The 19,996-nt window shown below is 45.8% G+C and overlaps 1 protein-coding gene across 6 annotated transcripts in view; it reads left to right on the top strand.

Moving 5' to 3' along the window:
• The window catches only part of LOC140409371 (citron Rho-interacting kinase-like), a 334,921-nt gene that overhangs the window by 132,160 nt on the left and 182,765 nt on the right, over positions 1 to 19,996 (top strand). For all 6 annotated transcript variants that reach the window (XM_072497833.1, XM_072497819.1, XM_072497829.1 and 3 more), the window contains 2 exons: positions 15,986 to 16,129; positions 19,603 to 19,722. In XM_072497833.1, the coding sequence (XP_072353934.1) occupies positions 15,986 to 16,129; positions 19,603 to 19,722 (264 nt within the window). The remainder of the gene's footprint in view (positions 1 to 15,985; positions 16,130 to 19,602; positions 19,723 to 19,996) is intronic.

Raw genomic sequence — 19,996 nt, 5'->3', positions numbered from 1 at the left:
CCAGAAACTGTCGAGTTTTCTTCCAGAGGCTCAGATTTGTATAGCCTCCGGTAAAAGACCTCAAATACCTTATTGATCTTCTGGGGCAGAAACCAACCCCCCCACTCCTTAACCTGAGCTCGCACCCAAGAAGGTACCTGCCGTATCAACTGGTGAGCCTATAAACAGCTGGCCTTCTCCCCATACTTGTAAAATGTCCTTCTCGCATGATGAAGCTGGCTCACCGCCTTCCCCATCGACACCAATTCAAACTCCACCTGGAGCGTCTTCCTCTCCACTAACAGCTCTGCCATTAGGGCAGCAGAGTATTGGCAGTCCACCTCCAGGATGGATCCACCAACCTTCATCTCTCCACCCTAACAGACTTATCTCTATGAGCTTTAATCAAAATTAACTCCCCCTGCTAAACAACTTCAGAACTTTGTGGGGCCTCCTCTTCCACTAAGTTGTTTAATTGTCCACCACCATTCACGACTGGATGTGGCAGGGTTGCAGAGCTTAGACCTGATCACATGGTTGTGGAATTTTGCACTGTTTTGTAAAAGCCGATTTTTTTTTTTTTTTTTTATATATATATATATATATATATTATATTATATTATGCCTATTGTTTCTCTAATCGCACTTGCAGATATTTGTCTCATTCTATGTTGATCTTACCAATACTGTATTAATCCCAAATTTCCTGCAGTGCCCATTTGATATTGCCAGAATGGAAAAATGGTATAAAAAGAGTGAACTCAACGGCATTATTGCGCATTCTAATTCGGTATTCTAAATGCCTGGAGTGATGGTTAAATTTATGATTGTTTCAGGCGTGTCCAGTAAAGTTGATTAGAGATAGAAACAGTCCATTTTCACATGCAGTAAGAGCTGGCCAACATTCAGGCTTGAGCTGATGGGTGGCATGTAACATTCGCAAATTGCCAAGACAATGACCATCTCTAACAAGAACGACTAATTGTCTCTCCTTGACATTCAATGGCATTACCATCATGGATCCCTCACCCCACCATCAACATCCTGGGGGTCGCTGTTAACCAGAAGCCTATCTGAACCACCCAAATCAATATTGTAACTACAAGATCAGGTCAGAGGCTGGGGAATCCAGTTGGGAGTAACTCACCTCCCAAAGCCTGTCTGCTTTGGCGAGGCACAAGTCAGGAGTGTGGAATATTATTCATTTGCCTGGTTGTTCAAGTCCAACTACACGCAAGAGGTTCAACGCTGTACCATCCAGGACAAAGCAGCCTGCTTGTTTAGTACATCATCCACCACTTTGTTTTACCATTGGCACATACTGGCCGCAGTGTGTGCCATCTACAAGGTGCACTGCAGCAACTTCAATCGCACCTTCCAAACCTGTAACCTCTATCATCTAGAAAATGTCTGGGAACACCACCACCTACAAACCCCCCTCCAAGTGCACACCATCTTGACTTGGAACTACATTTCCATTCCTTCTTTGTCATCAGATTAAATTCCTGGAGCTCCCTTCCGAACAGCAGTATGGGTGTATTTACATCGGATGGACTTTAATGGTTCAAGAAGGTAGCTCACTACCACCATATCAAGGGCAATTAGGAATACACAATAAATGCTGGCCTTTTCAATGACATTAACATCCCATGGATAAATTAAATATATGGTAACACATTTTAATTTAAAAAAAATTTCTTTAAAATAATCAAACTTACTAATGAGGTAAAGTTTGGTTTTCACTCATGCAATTAATTGAGTAAGCTCAAACATGTAATATTAAGAAACTGAGTTTGGAAAGTAGCTACAACTGCTTCACAGTTGTTCATACAACCATCTTTCTCATTGTATTGCTGAATTAGACCACCATTTATTTTATTTTGATTGATAATTGCAAAATCGCACCACCACCAATGAATCAATCTCCACCTCAGAAAATCTCACAACAACAAAAAGGTAAGTACTCTGCAGTTGTCCTTTAGTTATTTAAAGAACTTAAGTGGTAGAATGAAAAGTCACAGCCATATTTCTTTTTAAAAAAAAATATTTTATTGAAAATTTTTGGTCAACCATCACAGTACATTGTGTATCCGTTACACAATAATATAACCGTATAAATAACAATGACCTGTTTTATAAACAAAGAATAAATAATATATAACAAAAACGAAAACTAAAACTAAATGGCAACTGCCTTGTCTCAGATAAACACTCTCCAAAAATATGATTTAACAGTCCAATATACAATTATTTATAGCAACGACCTATACATATTATACATATATATTAACAACCCTGAGAGTCCTTCTGGTTCCTCCCCCCTCCCCCCCCTGGGCTGCTGCTGCTACCTTCTTCTTTTCCATTCCATCTATCTTTCTGTGAGGTATTCGACGAACGGTTGCCACCGCCTGGTGAACCCTTGAGCCGATCCCCTTAGGACGAACTTAATCCGTTCCAGCTTTATAAACCCTGCCATGTCATTTATCCAGGTCTCCACACCCGGGGGCTTGGCTTCCTTCCACATCAACAGTATCCTGCGCCGGGCTACTAGGGACGCAAAGGCCAAAACATCGGCCTCTCTCGCCTCCTGTACTCCCGGCTCTTGTGCAACCCCAAATAGAGCCAACCCCCAGCTTGGTTCGACCTGGACCCCACTACTTTCGAAAGCACCTTTGTCACCCCCACCCAGAACCCCTGTAGTGTCGGACATGACCAGAACATGTGGGTGGGATTCGCTGGGCTTCCCGAGCATCTCGCACACCTATCCTCTACCCCAAAAAATTTACTGAGCCGTGCTCCAGTCATATGCGCCCTGTGTAACACCTTAAATTGAATCAGGCTTAGCCTGGCACACGAGGACGATGAGTTTACCCTACTTAGGGCATCCGCCCACAGCCCCTCCTCAATCTCCTCCCCCAGCTCTTCTTTCCATTTCCCTTTCAGCTCATCTACCATAATCTCCCCCTCGTCCCTCATTTCCCTATATATATCTGACACCTTACCGTCCCCCACCCATGTCTTTGAGATCACTCTGTCCTGCACCTCATTCGTCGGGAGCTGCGGGAATTCCCTCACCTGTTGCCTCGCAAAAGCCCTCGGTTGCATATACCGGAATGCATTCCCTTGGGGCAACCCATATTTCTCGGTCAGCGCTCCCAGACTTGCGAACTTCCCATCCACAAACAGATTTTTCAGTTGCGTTACTCCTGCTCTTTGCCATATTCCAAATCCCCCATCCATTCTCCCCGGGGCAAACCTATGGTTATTTCTTATCGGGGACCCCACCAAGGCTCCCGTCTTTCCCCTATGCCGTCTCCACTGTCCCCAAATTTTCAAAGTCGCCACCACCACCGGGCTTGTGGTGTATTTCTTCGGTGAGAACGGCAATGGGGCCGTCACCATAGCTTGTAGGCTAGTCCCCCTACAGGACGCCCTCTCCAATCTCTTCCACGCCGCTCCCTCCTCTTCTCCCATCCACTTACTCACCATTGAGATATTGGCGGCCCAGTAGTGCTCAGTTAGGCTCGGTAGTGCCAGCCCCCCCCCCTATCCCTACTATGCTGTAAGAATCCCTTCCTCACACTCGGGGTCTTCCCGGCCCACACAAAACTCATGATACTCTTTTCGATCCTTTTGAAAAAAGCCTTCGTGATCACCACCGGGAGGCACTGAAACACAAAGAGGAATCTCGGGAGGACTACCATTTTAACCGCCTGCACCCTCCCTGCCAGTGACAGGGATACCATGTCCCATCTCTTGAAGTCCTCCTCCATTTGTTCCACCAATCGCGTTAAATTTAACCTATGCAATGTACCCCAATTCTTGGCTATCTGTATCCCCAAGTAACGAAAGTCCCTTGTTACCTTCCTCAGCGGAAAGTCCTCTATTTCTCTGCTCTGCCCCCCTGGATGCACCACAAACAACTAATTTTTCCCCATGTTCAGTTTATATCCTGAGAATTCTCCAAACTCCCGAAGTGTCCGCATTATCTCTGGCATCCCCTCCGCCGGGTCCGCTACATAGAACAACAAATCATCCGCATACAGCGATACCCGGTGTTCTTCTCCTCCTCTAAGTACTCCCCTCCACTTCTTGGAACCCCTCAATGCTATTGCCAGGGGCTCAATCGCCAGTGCAAACAATAATGGGGACAGAGGGCATCCCTGCCTTGTCCCTCTATGGAGCCGAAAGTATGCAGATCCCCGTCCATTCGTGACCACACTCGCCACTGGGGCCCTATACAACAGCTGCACCCATCCAACATACTCATCTCCAAAACCAAATCTCCTCAGCACCTCCCACAGATAATCCCACTCCACTCTATCAAATGCTTTCTCGGCATCCATCGCCACCACTATCTCCGCTTCCCCCTCTGGTGGGGGCATCATCATTACCCCTAGCAGCCTCCGTATATTCGTATTCAGCTGTCTCCCCTTCACAAACCCAGTTTGGTCCTCATGGACCACCCTCGGGACACAATCCTCTATCCTCATTGCCATTACCTTGGCCAGAATCTTAGCGTCTACATTTAGGAGGGAAATAGGTCTATAGGACCCGCATTGCAGCGGGTCCTTTTCCTTCTTTAGGAGAAGCGATATTGTTGCCTCAGACATAGTCGGGGGCAGCTGTCCCCTTTCCTTTGCCTCATTAAAGGTCCTCATCAGTAGCGGGGCGAGCAAGTCCACATATTTCCTGTAAAATTCAACTGGGAATCCATCCGGTCCCGGAGCCTTCCCCGCCTGCATGCTCCTAATTCCTTTCACTACTTCCTCTATTTCAATCTGTGCTCCCATTCCCACCATTTCCTGCTCCTCCACCTTGGGAAATTCCAGACGATCCAAGAAGCCCATCATTCTCTCCCTCCCATCCGGGGGTTGAGCTTCGTATAATTTTTTATAAAATGCCTTGAACACTCCATTCACTCTCTCCGCTCCCCGCTCCATCTCTCCTTCCTCATCCCTCACTCCCCCTATTTCCCTCGCTGCTCCCCTTTTCCTCAATTGGTGGGCCAGCAACCTGCTCGCCCTCTCCCCATATTCGTACTGTACACCCTGTGCCTTCCTCCACTGTGCCTCTGCAGTACCCGTTGTCAGCAGGTCAAATTCTACGTGTAGCCTTTGCCTTTCCCTGTACAGTCCCTCCTCCGGTGCCTCCGCATATCGTCTGTCCACCCTCAAAAGTTCTTGCAGCAACCGCTCCCGTTCCCTACTCTCCTGCTTTCCTTTATGTGCCCTTATTGATATCAGCTCCCCTCTAACCACTGCCTTCAGCGCCTCCCAGACCACTCCCACCTGGACCTCCCCATTATCATTGAGTTCCAAGTACTTTTCAATGCACCCCCTCACCCTTAGACGCACCCCCTCATCTGCCATTAGTCCCATGTCCATTCTCCAGGGTGGGCGCCCTTCTGTTTCCTCCCCTATCTCCAAGTCCACCCAATGTGGAGCGTGATCCGAAATGGTTATAGCCGTATACTCCGTTCCCCTCACCTTCGGGATCAACGCCCTTCCCAAAACAAAAAAGTCTATTCGCGAATAGACTTTGTGGACATAGGAGAAAAACGAAAACTCCTTACTCCTAGGTCTGCTAAATCTCCACGGGTCTACTCCTCCCATCTGCTCCATAAAATCTTTAAGCACCTTGGCTGCTGCCGGCCTCCTTCCAGTCCTGGACCTCGACCTGTCCAGCCCTGGTTCCAACACCGTATTGAAATCTCCCCCCATTACCAACTTTCCCACTTCTAGGTCCGGGATGTGTCCTAGCATACGCCTCATAAAATTGGCATCATCCCAGTTCGGGGCATATACGTTTACCAAAACCACCGTCTCCCCCTGTAGTTTGCCACTCACCATCACGTATCTGCCCCCGCTATCCGCCACTATAGTCTTTGCCTCAAACATTACCCGCTTCCCCACTAATATAGCCACCCCCCTGTTTTTCGCATCTAGCCCCGAATGGAATACCTGCCCCACCCAACCTTTGCGTAGTCTCACCTGGTCTATCCGTTTCAAGTGCGTTTCCTGTCACATAACCACGTCTGCCTTAAGTTTCTTAAGGTGTGCGAGTACCCGTGCCCTCTTTATCGGCCCGTTCAGCCCTCTCACGTTCCACGTGATCAGCCGGGTTGGGGGGCTTTTTACCCCCCCCCCCCCCCGTGTCGATTAGCCATCCCCTTTTTCCAGCTCCTCACCCGGTTCCCACGCAGCTGTGTCCCCCCCCAGGCGGTGCCCCCCCCCGCCCATCCCACCCCATACCAGCTCCCCCCTCTCCCCAGCAGCAGCAGCCCAATAGTTTCCCCCCTCCCACCCCCCCTCCCACCCCCCCCCCGCTAGATCCCCCACTAGCGTAGTTACACCCCCCATGTTGCTCCCAGAAGTCAGCAAACTCTGGCCGACCTCGGCTTCCCCCCGTGACCTCGGCTCGCACCGTGCGACGCCCCCTCCTTCCTGCTTCCCTATTCCCGCCATGATTATCATAGCGCGGGTACCGAGCCCGCGCTTCCCCCTTGGCCCCGCCCCCAATGGTCAACGCCCCATCTCCTCCACCTCCTTTCCTCCCCCCACCACCTCCCGTGGAAGAGAGAAAAGTTACCACATCGCAGGATTAATAACATAAAACTCCTCTTTCCCCCCTTTTTACCCCCCTCTTCGCCCCTCATACTCGCCCCACCACTTTGTTTCAAACCTTCTTTTCTTTTAATAACCCGCTCATTCCAATTTTTCTTCCACGATAAAAGTCCACGCCTCATCCGCCGTCTCAAAGTAGTGGTGCCTCCCTTGATATGTGACCCACAGTCTTGCCGGTTGCAGCATTCCGAATTTTATCATCTTTTTGTGAAACACCGCCTTGGCCCGATTAAAGCTCGCCCTCCTTCTCGCCACCTCCGCACTCCAGTCTTGGTATACGCGGATCACCGCGTTCTCCCACTTACTGCTCTGAGTTTTCTTTGCCCATCTAAGGACCATCTCTTTGTCCTTAAAACGGAGGAATCTCACCACTATGGCTCTAGGAATTTCTCCTGCTCTCGGTCCTCGCGCCATCACTCGGTATGCTCCCTCCACCTCCAGCGGACCCGCCGGGGCCTCCGCTCCCATTAACGAGTGCAGCATCGTGCTCACATATGCCCCGACGTCCGCTCCCTCCGCACCTTCAGGAAGACCAAGAATCCTCAGGTTGTTCCTCCTTGCGTTGTTCTCCAGTGCCTCCAACCTTTCCACACATCGTTTCTGATGTGCCTCATGGACTGGAAGGAGGCCGGCAGCAGCCAAGGTATTTAAAGATTTTATGGAGCAGATGGGAGGTGTCGACCCGTGGAGATTTAGCAGACCTAGGAGTAAGGAGTTCTCGTTTTTCTCCTATGTCCATAAAGTCTACTCGCGAATAGATTTTTTTTGTGCTGGGAAGGGCGTTGATCCCGAAGGTGAGGGGAACGGCGTATACGACTATAGCCATTTCGGATCACGGTCCACACTGGGTAGACTTGGAGATAGGGGAGGAAACAGGAGGGCGCCCACCCTGGAGAATGGACATGGGACTAATGGCAGATGAGGGGGTGTGTCTAAGGGTGAGAGGGTGCATTGAAAAGTACTTGGAACTCAATGATAATGGGGAGGTCCAGGTGGGAGTGGTCTGGGAGGCGTTGAAGGCGGTGGTTAGAGGGGAGCTGATATCAATAAGGGCACATAAAGGGAAGCAGGAGAGTAAGGAACGGGAGCGGTTGCTGCAAGAACTTTTGAGGGTGGACAGACAATATGCGGAAGCACCGGAGGAGGGACTGTATAGGGAAAGGCAAAGGCTACATGTAGAATTTGACTTGCTGACTACGGGCTCTGCAGAGGCACAATGGAGGAAGGCACAGGGTGTACAGTACGAATATGGGGAGAAGGCGAGCAGGTTGCTGGCACACCAATTGAGGAAAAGGGGAGCAGCGAGGGAAATAGGGGGAGTGAGGGATGAGGAAGGAGAGATGGAGCGGGGAGCGGAGAGAGTGAATGGAGTGTTCAAGACATTTTATAAAAAATTATATGAAGCTCAACCCCCGGATGGGAGGGAGCGAATGATGGGCTCCTTGGATCGGCTGGAATTTCCCAAGGTGGAAGAGCAGGAAAGGGTGGGACTGGGAGCACAGATCGAGGTAGAAGAAGTGGTGAAAGGAATTAGGAGCATGCAGGCGTGAAAGGCCCCGGGACCGGATGGATTCCCAGTCGAATTCTATAGAAAATATGTGGACTTGCTCGCCCCGGTTTTGACGAGGACCTTTAATGAGGCAAAGGAAAGGGGACAACTGCCCCCGACTATGTCTAAAGCAACGATATCGCTTCTCTTAAAGAAGGAAAAGGACCCGCTACAATGCGGGTCCTATAGACCTATTTCCCTCCTAAATGTAGATGCCAAGATCCTGGCTAAGGTAATGGCAATGAGAATAGAGGAATGTGTCCCGGGGGTGGTCCACGAGGACCAAACTGGGTTTGTGAAGGGGAGACAGCTGAACACGAATATACGGAGGCTGTTAGGGGTAATGATGATGGCCCCACCAGAGGGGAAAACGGAGATAGTAGTGGCGATGGATGCCGAGAAAGCATTTGATAGAGTGGAGTGGGATTATTTGTGGGAGGTGTTGAGGAGATTTGGTTTTGGAAAGGGGTATGTTAGATGGGTGCAGCTGTTGTATAGGGCCCCGATGGCGAGCATGGTCACGAATGGACGGGGATCTGCATATTTTCGGCTCCATAGAGGGACAAGGCAGGGATGCCCTCTGTCCCCATTATTGTTTGCACTGGTGATTGAGCCCCTGGCGATAGCGTTGAGGGGTTCCAAGAAGTGGAGGGGAGTACTTAGAGGAGGAGAAGAGCACAGGGTATCTTTGTATGCGGACGATTTGCTACTATACGTGGCAGACCCGGCGGAGGGGATGCCAGAAATAATGCGGATACTTGGTGAGTTTGGGGATTTTTCAGGGTATAAATTGAACATGGGGGAAAAGTGAGTTGTTTGTGGTGCATCCAGGGGAGCAGAGTAGAGAAATAGAGGACCTACCGTTGAGGAAGGTAACAAGGGACTTTCGTTACCTGGGGATCCAGATAGCCAAGAATTGGGACACATTGCATAGGTTAAATTTAACGCGGTTGGTGGAACAAATGGAGGAGGATTTCAAGAGATGGGATATGGTATCCCTGTCACTGGCAGGGAGGGTGCAGGCGGTTAAGATGGTGGTCCTCCCGAGATTCCTCTTTGTGTTTCAGTGCCTCCCGGTGGTGATCACAAAGGCTTTTTTAAAAAGGATTGAAAAGAGCATCATGGGTTTTGTGTGGGCCGGGAAGACCCCGAGAGTGAGGAAGGGATTCTTACAGCGTAGCAGGAATAGGGGGGGGCTGGCACTACCGAGCCTAAGTGAGTATTATTGGGCCGCTAATATTTCAATGGTGAGTAAGTGGATGGGAGAGGAGGAGGGAGCGGCGTGGAAGAGATTAGAGAGGGCGTCCTGTAGGGGGACTAGCCTACAGGCTATGGTGACAGCCCCATTGCCGTTCTCACCGAGGAACTACACCACAAGCCCGGTGGTGGTGGCTACACTGAAGATTTGGGGACAGTGGAGACGGCATAGGGGAAAGACTGGAGCCTTGGGGGGGGTCCCCGATAAGAAACAACCATAGGTTTGCCCCGGGGGGAATGGATGGGGGATATGGAATGTGGCAAAGAGCAGGAATAACGCAACTGAAAGATCTGTTTGTGGATGGGAAGTTCGCGAGTCTGGGAGCGCTGACCGAGAAATATAGGTTGCCCCCCAATGATCAGGTATATGCAACTGAGGGCTTTTGCGAGGCAACAGGTGAGGGAATTCCCGCAGCTCCCGACACAAGAGGTGCAGGACAGAGTGATCTCAAAGACATGGGTGGGGGATGGTAAGGTGTCAGATATATATAGGGAAATGAGGGACGAAGGGGAGACTATGGTAGATGAACTAAAAGGGAAATGGGAAGAAGAGCTGGGGGAGGAGATCGAGGAGGAGCTGTGGGCAGATGCCCTAAGCAGGGTAAACTCGTCGTCCTCGTGTGCCAGGCTAAGCCTGATTCAGTTTAAGGTATTACACAGGGCGCATATGACTGGAGCACGGCTCAGTAAATTTTTTTGGGTGGAGGATAGGTGTGCGAGGTGCTCGAGAAGCCCAGCGAATCATACCCACATGTTTTGGTCATGCCCGGCACTACAGGGGTTTTGGATGGGGGTTACAAAGGTGCTTTCAAAAGTAGTGGGGGTCCGGGTCGAACCAAGCTGGGGGTTGGCTCTATTTGGGGTTGCACAAGAGCCGGGAGTGCAGGAGGCGAGAGAGGCCGATGTTTTGGCCTTTGCGTCCCTAGTAGCCCGGCGCAGGATATTGTTAATGTGGAAAGAAGCCAAGCCCCCGGGGGTGGAGACCTGGATAAATGACATGGCAGGGTTTATAAAGCTTGAGCGGATTAAGTTCGTTCTAAGGGGGTCGGCTCAAGGGTTCACCAGGCGGTGGCAACCGTTCGTCGAATACCTCGCAGAAAGATAGATGGAATGGAAAAAAGAAGGCAGCAGCAGCAGCCCAGGATCGGGTGGGGGGGGGGGGGGGGGGGGGGGAGGAGGAACCAGAAGGACTCTCAGGGTTGTTAATATATACTGTATAATATGTATAGGTCGTTGCGACAGATAATTATATATTGGACTGTTAAATTATATTTTTGGAGAGTGTTACTTGTGATAAGGCAGTTGCCAATTAGGGTTAGTTTTCATTTTTGTTATTTATTATTTATTCATTTTTTGTTTATAAAATAGGTCATTGTTATTTGTGTTGTTATAATATTGTGTAAAGGATGCACAATGTACTGTGTTGGTTGATCAAAAATTTTCAATAAAATATTTATAAAAAAAAAAGAGCCCAAAAGTCCGTTTCACCGGGAGCTGCCGAAACGTGCGACTCAGCTGGTCATCGCTGCACCCGGAAGTCCACAGCCATATTTCTTTCTAAATGATCTATGTATTAATACAGTTCTATGGGGAATGCTCTGGATCTTGCAATTTGTGCACTTAGATTGAATGTTCTTTGTCATGGTGATGGAGGAGGTAGTAAGAAAACTTTGTCGGCTAGAAATAAATAAAGAGGAGTCACTTGTGCCCATTACCTCTTCGTCTGAGTGCTTACCCTGTTTTGGCCTTCATCTCCTTAAATCCATGGGCTACAACCTGGAACTAATATAATGGACACCTGGCTTAGACATTTGCTGCTATATCTGGGTGGACCACATGAAGAACTATTGGATCCTGCTCTCATCTGTGACATCTGCTCACTATTTTGGGAACATCCTGGGATGTAGTAGTAATCGCCATTTCTTTACTTAAAGCCATCTTCTTAAGCCCATCTCTCCTGTTACCTTCACTCACTCCTCCAATTACAAGTGTGAGGAGCTATGAATTTCTTTGTTATTAAGATTAAAACCACCCTAACAACTGCCTCCATCACTCCACCCCCTTCCCCTAGCCCACCAGGCCAAACGTTGCCTAAAGCTCCATCTGCCGAAGTCCTGAACTTGTTTCTTTCTCTAGTTTCTGTGTCCTCTCTGAGCTCATCTTTATAAACATGAGATCCACTTCCCTGCTCTCAACTGGTGTTCCTCAAAAATTATTGACGTACACCTTTCCTTCCTGGCTGCCATGTTAGCTAATGCTGCTCATGGTTCTTTCACTTCAGGTTCTTTCCTTCTCTTTTTCAAATCTGCCATCATCACCCCTTGCCTCAATAAACTGACCCTTCCGTCCTTGCCAACTATCGCCCCTCGTGCAACCTCCCTTTTCTCTCAAGTCCTTGAATGTTTACGGCCAAGCAAATTTGTTCCCACCTTTCTTTAAACTCCTTGTTTGAAGCCCTCCATTCAAGTTTCCGCCCCTGTTACAGTACTGTAATATTTTGTATGAAAGTCAGAAATGACATGAGTGGCTGCGTAAAGGCAAACTATCCCCCCTTGACCTTTTCTACCAGTGTGCGGCCTTGGACACAGTTGGTCGCAAGATCCTTCTCCAATGCCTCCCAACTCATCCAGCTGTGTGGGACATGGATGTGTATGTTGTGTTATGCTGTGATGTGTTGGTGTGTGTGTATATATGTATCATGGCTTATCTGCTTGTACCTTTACACCCCTCCTATATCTTATCCACATGTACGCTGCCAACACCAAGCTCGGCTTTTACCACCACCCCTTCAACCCCTTCATTGTCCCTAAATTGTAAGGTTGCTTATTCAGTACTGAATGATCAGAAACTTCCTCAACTAAATATTGGGAACACTGAAGCCATTGCTTTCAGGCCCTGTCACAAACTCCACTCTATCCCTCTCCTTGTCAACTGTCTGAGGCTGAATGTTAGTGTTCTTGTCCTAACGCACACCTAATGCCCTTTCATCCATCACCCCGTGCTTGCTGACTGACACTGACTCCTTGTCAAACAAGACCTTGATTTGTAAAATGATCATTCTTGTTCTCCAATCCTTCTATGGCTTTGCTTGTCCCCAGCTCTGTAATCTCTAGCCCTCAAATCCTCTGACATATCTGCACTCCTAAATTATGATTTCTTGAGCATCCCAGATTTTAATTGCCCCACCAATGGTGGCTCTACTTTTAGCTGCCAGAGCCCTAAGCTCAGGAATTCTCTTAGTAAATGTCACTGACACTCTAGGTCGCTTTTTTCCTTTCAGGCACTCCTTAAAACGTAGCTCTTTGATCAAACCTTTAGATACATGCTCTAAAATCATTTTAGGTGGCTTGGTGTCAAATGTTGTTTTATAATGTACCTCTGAAATGCCTTGGGCTGTTTTTGCACGTTATAGGTTCTATATAAATGCAAGCTGTTGTTGTTATACTTAAAGGTTGGTAGTGCTCATTGTAGAAAAGCCACCCAATCTGGATGGATTTCATTCGAGATTGCTGAAGAAAATTGTGGAGGCTCTGGCCACAATCCTCCTTAAGAAGTGAGACTTCTGCCAGGTGACTGGAGGTTTGTAATGTTACACCCTGCTCAAAAAAGGGGAGAAGTACAAACTGGCAAGAATGAGTAACCATTCTGATGCCAATGTTGGGGAAACTTTTAGAGAGAACTACGCAACAATATTATTGACATTTGTTGTCTGTTGGGACAGAGGATCTCGCTGCCGGCGGGGGCGTGCCGCACCAGAAAACGGGTGAGGTGGGACGGAGAATCCGACCCCCCCCCTGTCCTGTTTGACTAACTTAAGTCTTTTGAAGTGATGGTGAAGATTAATGCGTGTGATGCGGTTGGTGTTAGCTGTATTGACTTTCAAAAATGTTTCAAGTGCTATATAATAGCCTTGTTAGCAAAATTGAAACCATGGGATTAAAGGGACAGTGGTTGTGTGGGCACAAAATTGGCCAAGTGACAGTAATGGTGAATTGTTCTTTTTCAGATTGGAAGGAAGTGTGCAGTGATAGACGAAGGGTGGGATTTTTCAGCCATTCTCGCTGGCACAATCTTTCGATCCCGCTGACGGCAGTGCCCCCCGCCACTGGTTCCCCGGCAGCAGAGAGTACAAAGAACGGGAAACCCCGTTTTCAGCGGTGGGACTGGAAGATCCTGCCGCTGGCCAATGGTGGGCCGCCTCCGCCACAAAGGATGGTTGTGTTTGTGGGGCGAGACTCAGACAGGAATGCTAGCAACTGAACCATGAGACCTTCCCAGGAGTTGGTGTTGTGACCGCTCCTCTGTTTGATATAGATTAATGACCTGCATTTGGATATCCAAGATATCCAGATTTGCAGATGACCAAATTCTGAAATGTAGTAAATAGTAAGGAGTAGACCACATTTTCTGAAGATTATCAAGGCTATGGGGAAGGTATGGTAGGTACCACGATGAATAGGCCAGAGAAAGCCAAGGTGAAATTTCATAAAGACCTTCAAAATCATGAATCTGTTTGATAGAATACATCCCAATGAACTGTTTCAAGTAGTGGCAGGTTTGATAACCAGAGGACATGGATGGCAAAACGATCGCAGGCAGCATGAGGAAAAAGTAAGTTGTGAGCAGTGTTGGTATGATCTGGAATGCACTGCCTGAAAGGGTGACAGAAGCAAATCTAGTAGTAACATTCAAAAGGGAAATGGATAAATTCTTTAAGTGGGATCGCTTTCATTGCTGTGGTGAAAGAGCAGCGAAGTGAGACTAATTGGGTGGCTCTTTCAGAGAGCTGGCACACACATAATAGGTTGAATAGTTGCTCCTGGACTATATCATTGAGTTGAAAGTGCACTGAAGGGAAACTTGGAAAAAGTATTTGGGTTAATGCTGCCGATTTCTTCATAATATTTAAAATGATTTGTAATAGTTGGAAATAAGAATTTATTTCTTCTCGAGGAACTATGAATAAACGGGTCAGTTTCCGAAAGAAAACAGGTTTTCGATCTGAAAAATACAAGTACTCTTCCATTTACGCAAATAGTCAATGACTATTCTGGTAAAGTCAGGAAAGCTGTGTGAGCTGACTTTTTGTGTCAGCATAGAGTAATGCAAGTGATTAGTTTCCAGGGGACATTTGTGTTCAGAGATGTATTTCTGTAAAATTAGCAAGAATCAGTTGCGTGTAAATTACCTTGGCACGAAAAATCAATGTAATGCTGTTCTTATGGCATAGTTACATTGGAAGCTCCTGGCTCTTAACACTTCCAGTTATCATGAATCTGTAACTTCCCGTGGCCTGTGTAACTTATACAATTTTAATAATTATTAAGATTAGGATTGCTGAAGAACTAAATGTTGATCTGTACTTTAATAATCTATTTTTTACCTTGTGAAATTTGCTCATGATTGTGTGCTTCAAAGAACAGTACAGCACAGGCCCTTCAGCCCACCAAACTTGTGCCATCCAGATTCCTTATTTAGATCTACTACTTATTGCCCAAATGATCTGTATCCCTCCATTCCCTGCCCATTCATGTGTCTATCAAGATACATCTTAAATGATGCTCTGCTGCCTTGTTTCTAATACTTTTTTTCTAACTGATTTGCTAATAAATTTAATTCTGTAGTTCTTTGAGGAGATCTTATGAAAGACTTTCTGGAAATATTAACTTTGATTTGTCAGCTGCTTTCTTCAATCCATATTTTGCTTATGCTGCTCCTTTTCGACAGATGAAGTCACCATCTTCAGTTGCCTCCCTACCAACTAAGATTAAAATAACTTGTCTCATGGTCAAGTTCTTGCTACTTAAATAGTGGAATCATACCAGCTGGTCTCCGTTCACTGCCAAATGGTCTGTTTCTGAAATGTTGCGAATGATTTCTGCCAACAAGTGCTAGCAGCGCAATGTGTCTTTCTCTCAGGTGTTGGACTTGTCACGTGGGAATTGCACACTGCCGTGGTCATGACATACTTTGAGTACCGTGTGCTCTTTTGGTCAAGTAGTCATTAGGGAAATGTGTGCACCTTGAAGGTAATAGTGAAAACCCATGGGATGATACTTGCTATCAAAATAATGCATAGTGAGATATACCAATAATATTGAATGTTGCTGAGAGCGAGTTTTATGAAGGGGATATGAAACATCATTTTATAAAAGGTAAGTCTGGAACACAACTTCAAATTAAATGTTAAATATGTCAAGTTATGACATTCGAACAGAGGAACAGCAGTTCAAATTGGTAGAAGGTATATGTAGAACTGAAGCAGAATTTCTTCACACAACATGAGCAACTGGTTGATTTTCCAAGTAGGATCACATGCAAAGACCTTGGAATGATGTATGAGACAGTTGGGATATTGTAATGCAGGAAGGTCTGTAGGTGTTTTAGTGGATCAATAAGCTGAGTTAGACTCAACTTCACTTGTGAGTTGTAGTTAAAATAAGCAGAGTAGGAAATAGAATTTGAAATGTAATACCAACTATCAATCAGAAATTTTGGATATGATGTGCATTTAAAGTTAGCTCTGGTTGTGTATTAGATGATGGCTTAGTTTGATATTCTGTCTTTTTTTCAGATGGATCAAGAAGTCACCCATTTGCATCGTAAAGTTTCTGAGCTGGAAACAGCACTTGAACAAAAGGACGTGGAACTTCAAGCAGCTGAAACCCAAAAATCAATCATGGAGCAAGACCTAGCCACATATATAACAGAGTGTAGTGTATGTAGCAACAACTCTTTATTAGAGTGTGGCAATGAATGACTTACAAATTACTTCCATACACTAAGAGAGCGTCTATATTTTGAACAGCACTAAGTTTCCTTAGTCCCGTGATTGGCTGTCATGATCTCGGCTCTCTAGGTTCCCAGCTCTGGAATTCCCTCTTTCTCTCCTCCTTTAAGACTCCTTAAAATCTATCTGTTTAACCAAGCTTTTGGTTGCTTTTCCAAACATCATCTTCTATCACTTTGTGGCATGAAGTGCCTTAGCCATTAGCGATATTGAAAGTACACAAAAAATGCTAATTTGTGTTGGACCATGCCTTTATTTGTAATCAATGTGGAGAATTATAAATACGTTTATAAGTACATTTATAAGTATGTGGGAATAATATGTTTCCAGTAGGAAAAGTGTTTTTACTGCCGTAAATTGGCTCGGTTTGTCTTGCCACGGACTGAAATACTTTCCTTTTGGCTAAATTGCCCTTAGTATCCAAAACATTTAGGAGCGGTTATTGGGTTATGGGTATAGGGTGGAAGTGAGGGCTTCAGTGGGTTGGTGCAGACTAGATGGGCCGAATGGCTTCCTTCTGTTCTATAATCACAGAAATCTTTCTGGACTTTATTATCATAACGGAAGCACCTTTATAATGAAATGTTGACTCTCTGTCTCTCTTTGTCTTTGTCTCTTTCTTTCTGTCCCTCCCTCTGTGTGTGTGTGTCTCTCTTTTTCTCTCTCTCTTCTCCCAATCTCCCCCCCCCCCCCCCCCCCTCCTGCCAATAGCCTCTTCAGATATGGAGAATACTGCAGCAGAGCTTGACACAATTGAGCCTTGAGCACAATTCCCTTACAATCTGTTCTGTGCACAATTATTTGTTATCTATTGGCGTATGATATGCAACAGAAACACAAGTGCATGTGTTTGCCTTTCTCTAAGCCATGAATGTTGAGGCTAGATAGAGTTCTCCTTGGGATTATGGACTACACACAAATTTCAGAATTAACCAGAGAATGTCTTGTCTGTATATGCTCATTCCATACTGTGCAGCAAATTTACCCACTGAAATTTAGACAGAATCTTCCCAAACTACTTTTGTCAATATTATCACCTGATTTGAAGAACTGTTATCAATCATTCCCAATGATTGACACCAGTGACCTTTATTGCAGTGTCCAGTTCTGAATGCCAATTTCAAGCTCCTGAGTAGTTGCTGTCATTGATAGATTCATTTTTCAGGCCTGATCTGAAGAATTGCTGGAAGATGCATATCTCCAACAGTAGGTAATGAAGAGAGCCAAGTTCAGAAATGTTTCTGGACCACATCCTCAAATCAACATCAGTCATTATAAATGTAAATGTCACCACAGTCCCATAGGACCAGAGGCTGCCCTCTTTGAGAACTGACTGGTGGTGATTTAACCTGAGGGTCACCACACCTCAGGTGAGGGGCAAGGTTAATAAGGCAGGGCCTTTATAAATAACTGGTACGGGAATTGAACTGGAGCTGTTGACGTCACTCCACATCACGAGCCAGACGTCCAGCAAACTGAGTGAACTTGATCAGTAAATGTTGAAGAACTCAAAATGTTACATGCTCTTCTCTTAATTACAATCAGAGCTTACTCAGACCCTGGTTTGCAGATTCTTTCTGGTGCAAATGTAACACAGGAATAAAAACCAACGTGACTGAAATTTCAATTTTCAAATGCTCCCCAAACCAACATTTTCTTCATTATGTACAACTCGAAACGTAGTCAGCTTGACAGTACTTGAAATACTGACTATGATTGTGATGGGATTCATGCAAGCTGCTAAGACATAAGATAGTGTACTTTATTGGCAATAATGTAACACAATAATCACTCAAAATGTGGGACCAATACATTTTTAGTCAATAAAAAATGGTAATTTTTTAAAAAAACCCTCTAAATAAAGAAACTGTGTACTTAGAAGAACCTTGAGAGTGCAAATAGAACCCCATATATTCTGCCATCTTGGAGGAGGGAATAAACATGAGTTTGAGGGAAACCAGCAAAGAGAAAGGATTTTGGAAAAAGACGGTAGCTGCTGATACTCATCTTTCAGATTGGTTGGTGAATAAGATCCTGAGAAACTAGCTCAAATATAGACTTTCATAATTCTGACAACGTATCTAGCAGTCCAGGTGCTCACTTGAAATTTGGTCTGTGTTTCTACTGTTATCGATTGTGGCAATGCCCTTTCGAATTTGTTAGTGGTTCCAACATGGCATGCCTGGCCATGGAATGTTGGGACCAGCTAGATGTTCTGCTTGAACTAGGCAGGTTCATGTTACTACAGGATGCTTTTGATTAGCTAGCTGTGAACTGTAATTGGGCAACGGTGTTGGTTTGGAATAACCCTGAAAGCTAATGGGTAGAATCATAAAAGCTGCATGAAACTTAACAGTAAGTACCCGGGGAGAACATGGCAGGCTCCGCACAGACAGTGACCCAAGCCATGAATCGAACCTGGAACCTTGGTGCTGTGAATCAAAAGCGCTAACCGCTATGCTACCGTGCCGCCCATATTAGGAATAGCATGGGTCAGATAATGCACCTACTAGTAGATTATCGACCCGTAACAGTTGTTATATTGTTGGACAGGGCATTATACAAGAACTTACTGGAGCTTGTAACAATGGCAATGTAATAGCTGTTGGGGTACTTTTATCTTCAAATAGACTGAACCAATCAGATTGGCGAATGTTGGTCTGGAAGGGAGTTTGCCGACTGCTTTTGTGACCTTTTCCTGGAGCAATACGTTGTGGACAGAACTAGGATAAAATGCTATTTTAGATCTAGTATTGTGAACTGAGGCTGGGTTTATTAGTAATGACATAGTCAAAGATTCATCAGGAAATAGTAATCATATTACTTAATTCCACATTGGGTTTGAAATGATGCACTCCAATCATAAACAAGAATCTTAAACTTAAAGCCAATTACGTAGATATGAAGGGAAAGCTTACTTAGGTTGATTGAGTAAAAGACATGGTGGTAAATATACAGTGGGAAACATTTAAAGAAACAATTTAAAATGATCAACAAAAATACATTATATTGAAAAGCAAAAGCTCCATGGGAAAGATTCACCCCCCACCCCCCCCCCTTTTCCCCGGTCTTACAACAGAGATTAAAGATACTATGAGATTAAAACAAGAGGCTCATAATGTGAAGAATAGTCGTAAGTCTGAGGGTTGGGAGTATTTTAGAAACAGGCAAAGGGCAATCAAAATGTTGATATATTAAAATAAAATAGAATTGAGTAAACTAAACAGGGATATAAAAATGGGTTGCAAGAGATTTTGCAAAAGAACACCACAAAATGTGCTTAATTTGTCCCAGACTATTCGATCCCTTCTCTGTAGTCATCCAAGTGATTTAAGAACTATGTACCCATGCTTGATGAGTTTTCTTATTGCCTGCCTGATGTTGTGATCCTGATTTTGCAGAGCCTGAAGCGCAGTCTTGAGCAAGCACGTGTAGAAGTATCTCAAGAGGATGACAAAGCACTCCAGTTGCTGCAGGACATTCAGGAGCAGAGCCACAGACTGCAAGAGATCAAAGAGCAGGTAACTCAATGAAGAGGAATTGGTCTGAGTTAGGTCCCACAATTAGAATTGGAGGAGGCTGTTTGATTCAGTAAGGTGTTCTTCAAGTCACATTCATGTGTGGCTGAAAATTTTGAATCTACACCAAGCTCAGAATTATTTTGCATGTTAACTCACGTGCAGCCTTCATTCTGAATAGTTCCCATGATGGTGTATCAGTTGAGATCACTGCTGTCATACTTCTAGAGCGGGATTCTCTGCTGACTGACGCCAAAATCGGAAAATGCAATTGGAC

The sequence above is a fragment of the Scyliorhinus torazame genome, chromosome 1, assembly GCF_047496885.1.
Source record: "Scyliorhinus torazame isolate Kashiwa2021f chromosome 1, sScyTor2.1, whole genome shotgun sequence".
Classification (NCBI taxonomy): Eukaryota; Metazoa; Chordata; class Chondrichthyes; order Carcharhiniformes; family Scyliorhinidae; genus Scyliorhinus; species Scyliorhinus torazame.
This window is presented reverse-complemented; position numbering and strand designations above follow the sequence as displayed.